The 8,780-nt window shown below is 40.4% G+C and overlaps 1 protein-coding gene across 2 annotated transcripts; it reads right to left on the reverse strand.

Moving 5' to 3' along the window:
- Nucleotides 1-3,500: 3,500 nt before the first annotated feature.
- Nucleotides 3,501-7,040, reverse strand: eif4ebp3l (eukaryotic translation initiation factor 4E binding protein 3, like). 2 transcript variants are annotated; one of them, XM_048230844.1, is made up of 3 exons: nt 6,656-7,040; nt 4,207-4,380; nt 3,501-4,067 (listed from the first exon to the last, which is right to left on the reverse strand). In XM_048230844.1, the coding sequence occupies exons 1-3, from the start codon at nt 6,780-6,782 to the stop codon at nt 4,036-4,038; spliced, it is 333 nt and encodes a 110-aa protein (XP_048086801.1). In that variant the 5' UTR covers nt 6,783-7,040; the 3' UTR covers nt 3,501-4,035. The 2 variants fall into 2 exon arrangements, with proteins under 2 accessions (XP_048086801.1, XP_048086802.1); XM_048230845.1 differs by having other exon boundaries at nt 3,501-4,064; nt 6,656-7,032.
- Nucleotides 7,041-8,780: the final 1,740 nt, after the last annotated feature.

Consider the following 8,780-nt stretch of genomic DNA (forward strand, 5'->3'; position numbering starts at 1 on the left):
AATATTATGCAATAAATGATATTACACTATTTTCAACACATTGTCAGAGGACATATGACACATTTATAGCTTTTGCTGCACTTGAATTGACTGGGTCAGGACTGTCTCTATGTGATCACTTATACTGTATGTGCTTTACCCAGGGCAAATTCCCCTGCTCTATGCCTCAGTTCACAAAGGAGTTATTTTAAACAACCCATGAGGCACATGGTCTGAGTCCTACAGTGGCCCTGCAACCCTCCCCCACTCCCACTCATATATTTCATGCATAGTACATGTCCATCCACCCAACTCAACAGCTGCCCCAGCCAGGGGAGGGGACATGACTGAACTCATCTCACTCATGTGAAACAGTGTTTATTCAGTCACCATGCCAGCACAGGCCTGTCCAGTGATACACACCAGGGCACCAAAATAGTCCATGGCAGGCGGACAAAGTTAGGAAATATTTTGTCTGCATTAAAGGTCAGAATATTCACTTCAGCAGAGATCAATGGAGCAAAGTCACAGCAGATACATTTCCATTCATTACCTCTGACACTAGACAAGTTTTGACATACATCACTGTTCAATAGTAGTGGAAAGTTTTCAACATTGTAAACTAGGCTTGATTTTAATGGGATGTATGCAGCTATGTAGGCTAGGCCACATGCACATACAATGACCCACCTCTTTGCAGCTGTCACTCCTCAGTTGCATATTATGCTATCTAGATATTATGTTATCGAGCCCAAACATAAAGGCACATTTATTAGAAAATGTAATTATGTATCTGCTAATGACAACAGATAAAGTATCAGACAGTTATGGCTTAAATGTGGCCAGCAAGAAAAACCTTTCTTCAGACACTAGTCTGTTTATTTCTGTTTTGAGAAATGCTATTGCTAATGTGAGAGTGGCCATTTTGTTTGCATTCTTACATCTGTTTCTCTTGTTGACAGCTCATGATTTATACCATGAGAGTGGACTAAATCTCCTCCCCAGCATCAGCCAGATTTAGCTTACAGACACCTACATCACTTATGCACAGATGGTGACGTGACTGTCAGCCAAAAAACAGTGGAAATGTTTGGCTAAGAGGACAAATATAGGTTTAATGGAATTCAGTCATGAATGATTTGAGTCTACAGTCTCTACATGAATCTCTATATGTCTATATGATGGCCTATCCAGTAAACTCTAAACAGAGTATAAACATGCATGTTAATTGTTGTTTTTCTGTCAGAGAAAACTGATTGACATGAAACCCATGCATTTTGAAAGTTGAGACTGCTTTTTGTATAAAGCAATCATGTGGAATAAGCCATCATTTAGTTTGTATATAGTATGCTGAAATGGGTGAAAGGATGAAGTGTTTTGAAAAACTGAGCTTAGTTTGGGATATGCATGAAGCCACTTGTACAGAAAACTGGGCCAGGTGCCCCAAGCCCTAAAGCAAGCAGACATCACACAATGCAGGTCTTACAGGTGTCATTTTGGGAAAATATCAAACACATGTGGATTTACATATCATTGCAAGAACAGCTATACTCTTGTGCATAGTGCTTTGCTTTTGCTTTGCGCAACCTTTGGTATGAAAAAATATATATTGACTGAAGAGATGTCATATTCTATTTACAAGAGAAGCAGCATGTCATAATCTCCAAAATAGGAGTCATGCCACAGAAACCGTTCATTATTATTATTATTATTATTATTATATAATAATTATAATAATAATAATAATAATATGTTAATGTGACAAGGGGACGTACCAGGCTTTTCAAATTTGACTGTTTCCTTCCCTGGTGGTAAAGAAAATGGTCATATGGTTTCTATCATGTTGCCCTGATTTATTAGTTTCCTTCCCTTGTCTGCAATCTAGCAATATACCTTGATTTCTAAAGATATTGGCCAATCAGAGTGAAGCCAATTAAGCATGTAAAATCTAATATCAAATAAAAAGCGAAATCTGCTATTTCTTTTCTCATAGGTTTTTTGGAGCCTGCATCATGACAAAATGAGTCAAGGCATTTCTCCAATAATAAATGTTGCAGAGTTTACAAAAGCATATCAGGGAATGTTTAGTATGTTTAGTATAATCAAATGTATAGTATGACTCATTTAAAGTCTCATAATGTTGCTGTTGTAATATAATGACTGTTCCCTTCTCTACTCTTAATGACCATAGAAAGTAGTCAATATAAAAAGAGTTCAATATGAAAACTCATTATTTTAACTGTTGATATTTTATATTGTTGTCATTATTGATATTGTTGTTATTGTTACTATTAGTATCATGCTTGTAGGCTTTTCAACTGTACTTGAAACTACTTTTAACTAATGTAGTGTTCTTATACTGTAAGTCACTTTGGACAAACACTTCTGCCAATAACCATAACCAAACATAATTACCTTTGGACAAACTCCAAATGACTGAAGGACTGTTTTGTTTACTGAGGATCATCTCCAGACTTCTTTCTGCTATTCCTGTGAACTTTTGACTGCTGAGACAGCTGTCTCTGCTGACCCACTTTGCCCAACAGTATCACCTACTATCACATTATCAGGGGAGCCTAGAAGTGACTTTGCAGCTCAAATGAACCCTTTCAAAGACAGCTGCTGGTTTAAAGATCATACGGGGCTTCGTACTCCCACTGACCTTTGAAAAAAGACTCAGCTATTTTTTTATATTACAGTGTTGGTGTGCATTAGACACAGCAATGGCACAGCATAAGGAATAAAATAGCAAAATAATTACCTCTGACAATATGAAAAGTTCAGACCAGCAAGTACAAACTCTACAACTTTTTTGCTGTCTGACAGAAGCTACAGAATTGGATAGATCGAAAGTCCCGCCCCTCATGTATTATGTGAAATCCATATTTCAGTGCTTACATCATAGATGCTGTTACACAACAGTTAGAATTAAGTAATGTCGGCTTGAAGACTAAATGTGGGTATTCAACTTTACAAATATCTGTATATTACATTTCAGCAATGAAAGCATAATCTCTCCACTGAAAGGTATGCATAGCTTCTGAAAACAGATTTGTGGCCAATTTAAGGATTCAGCACACTAGAACTGTCCTGCTTCTGCTTACTTAGGGATTCAGCACACTAGAACTGTCCTGCTTCTGCTTACTTTCATGTGACATAATAAGCAAATTGTTGTTGTTTTTTCACACTATAGTACAGGACTGCAATGCATCAAGTTTGCATAACTTTACACCCTCACACTAATCTCTGTTATAGTACAGATAAGATAAGCAGGAGATACAGCAGTGCTGTATGCATATGACAAACAAACATGGCTGTGCCATGCACTAAACTAGGTCATACAGAGTCATTTTAGTGAGTAATTTTGTAGTTAAGGCAGGACTTTACAGTGAGTGTAAAATACTTGAAATGCTAAACCATTCCGCCTTACACAAGCAGAGCTCAAGCTGCTTCAATCACCAGGTACCGGAGTCATGAATGGCCATATGCGACTATGATGGAGTAAATGACAAGACATGCTGTACAATACAATTGTTACATTTTTTATTCAAAGCTTTTGAATGTCTTTTTTCACATCCGCATGGGACAAGTATCCAAAAACGCAAACAAAAGTGGAGAGTTTTTCCTCCTGTTGAACATTCACCATGTGTGATGCATCAAAAAAAAAATTCAGATGGACAACCTTGCGTAAAAATTAACAGCAATGCTGTTGGTTTATAAACCCCCTAACCTACCCCCTTAAACCCTCAAAAACAACACCCTATCATTTTAATGTATTATTTTACATTGTTCATCTTGGAAAAGAAATATACAAAGTATGTACATTAAAAAACATATGACAGCCGCTTTCACCAGTTGCTCACTGCTGCAGCATTTTAACATGCCTGTAGCCATCATATTCTTCTCAGTCAACGCCAACAATCAGCGGCAGAAAAAGAGGTGCTCGCACACACAGGGTTATGTATCCCTTTTTGCATAAAAATGCCTGCTGATCCAAAGGGATCCCAAAAGGCATCACACCAAAAGACGCCCACCATAGGAGGCCAGAAAGGGAGCTCACATATCCATCTCAAACTGGCTGTCATCTTCTGTCAGAGAACATCCATAGAAAAAGCACAGACAAAAAATTAATTAGGGAGGGTTGTTATGTTACGTATTTCAAAAACACATCAACTACAATTTGAGAAGGTTAACAGATTGTTGCCTAGTTCTGGAAAAGTAGTTTACCTGCCAGATCCTTCTCCTCCTCCAACTCTTCTTTGAGATCCTGGAGTTTGGAGAGAGGGTGCAGGGAGGGCATGGTTACTCCTGGAATTTGAGGCAGGCAGCATGGCGGGGTGCGAGCAATTGGAGAGTTTCTGCAGTCGAGCAAGAACTTCCTGTCATATATGATGCGTGTACCTACAGAAGGAGCCAGAATGATGTGAGAAGGATACCAATGGATAATAACTATGTCACCCATCTTACATGTCTCAATATTATGCAATGACCATGGTGCAACAGTGTTTCCCATACATTGAATTATTTGTGGCGGGCCACCACAATATCAACATTGACCACCACACAATGATTTTCCAGGTTGTACTAAATTGTGCTTAAATCTGGTTAGCATCATAACCACGCTGCACTAATGTGTTGAAACTGTTGCATTCAAGTTAATTCTGCAAACCTACCACCAGAAATAGAATTCAATTCTGTGGGAAACATTGAATAATATAGGAAGTCAGTTATTAGGTAATTAAAATTAAAATGTCTGACATCAAAATATAGTTAAACCATGCTAACAGTTAAACATAGAAAAAGGGATTTCCCCAAATAACAACCAGTTAGGGGGAAATCACAAGTCTGACAGAAATTATATTTTTATAAATTTCCCTGCTTTTAGATCAATTACTGGAATAAGTACAGTATTAGTACAAGTTTAAAAACAGGCTTGGAACACCTGCAGCAATTTAGCTCTCAGAAACTCTATGCACATGAAAATGTTGTTAACCTTGGGTGTGTGTGTGTGTGTGTGTGGGGGGGGTTGTTGTGGAAAGGGTTATTAGTTACGAACATAAGCATACTTCAGTGTCTGTACATTCCATGTCAATTTGGACTGGATGTTTCTCAGCTTTCACAAGCGGATAGGGTAGCATAAGGTTCAGAGCTTGCTGTGAGGTTTGATCTAAACTTGGGAGTGGTTTGAACTTTGAGTGGCAATGCGAACCATACAGTGCACATAAGTTCCCGACGACTAGCAGAAAAACATGTTATGCAACGCAGCCTATTTTGTGCAGTGTGTCCTGAACAAAGGGGAGTGGGGGAGAGGAGGGAGGGACAGAAACACATGGGCTGAATTCTGGATGAAGAGCAGCAGGCCACAGCAATGAAGGGTGGCTGGCCAGAAATGGACCTACAGTAGACTAGCTACACCTACAATACCTGAGGTTTTGCCTTGTCTTTACTGGCTCTGATGTGCACAAAGCACCAGCAACAACATTAACTCCATTTTCTCTTCAGACATAACTCTGAATGCATTCACAAAATGTCCATGCATGAGCTACTACAGTTGATACAGGTGAATGAAACATAGTGCTAATCTCATGACACTACAAACTTTCACCAGTATTTCAAATGTGAATCCCAGACACGTGTCGTCTCTTCAAGATTATTCCAACATACTGCAACCCTCCCCTTTTCTGAGCCATACAGTTCTTAGAAGGGAGGCGCGGGGGCGTCCTCTCCAAAGCATAGCTCCTGTTGGCTGGGACAGAATGTTCTCCGTCATTCCTAAAATGCAGAGCAACAGCAGCTGGGTCCACTAGGGGCGTGCCCCAAGACACCCTTTCCTACCCTGACCACAACCAACTGCCTCCAGTGGAGGTGGAGAAACAGGGAGCAACTGACTGCAGATAAGGTCTCTATGGCCCTTGTTGACAGATCAGGTTTTGTTTTCTATCAACAGACTGTGGTATGCTGCACTGCATCTCCACAACCCCCCTTTGTCTACTGAGAGACAAACAAGAGATGATGTAAGCACACTTTCTTTCAATTATATCGGGGGTCAAATATTTTACAAAACATATTTTTACGATAGTGTGTAAAAATGTTGCGCTGCACTCTTCTCAGCCCCTGTAAATAAACTGCAATGCCACAGCAATCCACAAGGGAAATTGCTCAGAAGAGTGAACACAGCGCGCAACTCGTGCTACCATGAGGCCTCTATGTTTGTCACGTCCAATAATTGCATCATGTTTTACAGTAGCCTACATGGCAACAAAAACAAAGCACACGTTTGTCACGAAATTAGTCTCCTGTAATTGCTAATTTCTGTCTAAACATGAGTGTGACTGGAACTGGAAATAGATTCAGACTAATTTTTTGTACATTAATGTTAATACTTCATTCAAGTGCAGATGTTAAAGAAATAACAGGTGAGACACACAAAGGCAGTAGGCCTACGTGCATTCGCAAGGTAGAAAGTATCACGTCAGCTGAGCACAATGTTATGATGAAACATATCTAATCTGTTTAATAAGAAACGTTGATAGAACAAACGGGGTGTGGGGGAGAAGTTATAGCCTACCGAGTCTGGTGGTGTCTGTGCTGCAGATTCTAAGTAAAACACTAACGTTAGGTCCTTCAGTTTTACATATACCCCAACTGAGAAAGATTTAACTGCAACTGAACTTACCTCCAGGGGTGGTGGAGAAGAGGGTCCCTCCGGGCGTCTGGCTGTAGCAATCGGGCAACTGGGACCAATCCTTCAGTTGCAAGACACGGGTAGGAATGGGGCAGCTTTTGCTTTGTGTGGTCGACATCGTTGTAGTTTTCCCGTCGAAGCAATTGATTCAGACTACAGTTACACACTGATCCGTTATTTTACACTGAGAACAACACGTAAGGCTACAAAGTTGCACCAAAGTAACAAGAACTTTGCAAAAGCGTGCGAGCACCGCTGGGATTGTTGATTAGCTAAGAGCCTCTTGGGGGCAGGTCTTCAGGCTTTGTCTTCACCTCTGGACTTCGGTCGGAGTGAGCCTGTACGGCCATGTGCGAATGTATTTAATGTCTACAGGAGTCGCTACGTGACTCGAGTCATGTCATAAATTGTGCTGTTGCAACTAGGTTGCCTCCCGCTGGCCACGTGGGCAAAGGTATGTGCCCGTCAGTCACAAAACAGCGTGGACTGGTGGATAAAATTTGTTATGGGTTACAAACAATCGGTATATTTTTGAGAGAAAAAAACTATAACCTACATTCTAGCTTTACAGAAAAAGTAGGCTATACATTTTTTTTTAAATAGTAAGGTAGCAACAGGGCCGGTTCTAGCCTACTATATTTGGGTAGGCATGGTCGAAATGTTAGGTGGTTCAAAATGTACATAAACACAAACATTTAAGTCATACTACTAACTGCCAGAAATGGGCAGTATTTCTGATAGGCTACATGTGTTTAACACACGTATTTACAATACAAAATAGTATTTATCATTTTTTGTTGAAGAAAATGGCTTCGTATTTTGTTTCAAAATACTTTATAGATGTACTTTCCCCCCTATTTTGAGTTTTTCCTCGAAATTGCACACCGCCTACTTATGGCCCTGTTGCCACCATACTTTGACGAACTATGTGTGTGTCTCTCTGTGTGATGAACTATCAGAGAGTGGCAAAGGGTAGAATGATAGGCGGTTCTTATAGGCGGTTATGTACATCTCTAGAAATGACCACATTCTGCCCTCTTGGTCACTTGTATTGTCTTGAAAACACCACTGAGGCCCACTACCAGGTCTTGTGAATCTGTATCTCAAAGTAGATCCCTATAGTATGAAGTATGACAGTGTGGGACCCATTTTTGTGTGGCCATACACATGCGTTTTGCTTTGGAGACTCCAAAAGGACCTTTGGTTACCCAAAACACATACTGACAAAAAAAAAACTCTTCCTATACAAGAACCCCTTTATGTAGAACCATGATCTTGGTGTCAAATGAAAGGTTACACTCTGTCATGTTGCTTGTAACTGGAGTGCTTTGCAGTGGCTGTGCCATAAGTCCAGAGAAGCATTATCTGACCTGAAACTCTTACTTTTGCTCCTACGCCTTTGAGATTTCCATGAAAAAAGGACAAACAAGGTAATGCAGTGAACATTTGTATTATAAAATTAAACAAAGGTAAAAAAATAGTAAATCTTATAAATATAAAAGGTAAAAAATGAAATGCAGTGCAAAAATTAAAAAAATAACAATACCCTGGTAAACGAAACATCAAATGATTCACATTCAATGCAATACAAATTTATTTGTGTTGGCAACCACGGTCAACAAAATGGAGCGTGTTATGAACAACTGAAATAGTTCTAATATTGTGTACTGTGCAGAGATACGCTGAGGGTCAGGAGTCCTCATAGGGCGAAACGTGGGCTGTGGTGGTATGTTGTCCAGGATGTCCGTCCTAAGCCATGGTTCTGCGTCTCCACTCTCCTGTCTGCTGCGGGAGCACCCTCTTCCCCTGCCTTGGCCTCTCCCTCTTCCTCTGCCTCTCCCCCTGCTTCTTGCAGCACCCTTTCCTCTTCTTGTGCCACTGGTCTCGGCCACCGGCTCCTCTTCCTCAGACACAGGATCCTCAGCTCTTGTTTTTTTGCTTGGCGGGGCCCAGTCTTCATCGCGGTCACTGAAACAATTGTACAGGTGGAAGTTAGACTCAGACCCACTAAAGTATATGAAAACTAGCCCAGATAGCAAGCAGAGGTTGGCCCAACGTTGGTAATGGTTGGCAATGGTTGGCAGCGTCAAGAGTTGGAATTCCAACGTTGGGCCAA

Source organism: Alosa alosa, chromosome 21 (assembly GCF_017589495.1).
Source record: "Alosa alosa isolate M-15738 ecotype Scorff River chromosome 21, AALO_Geno_1.1, whole genome shotgun sequence".
NCBI lineage: Eukaryota > Metazoa > Chordata > Actinopteri > Clupeiformes > Clupeidae > Alosa > Alosa alosa.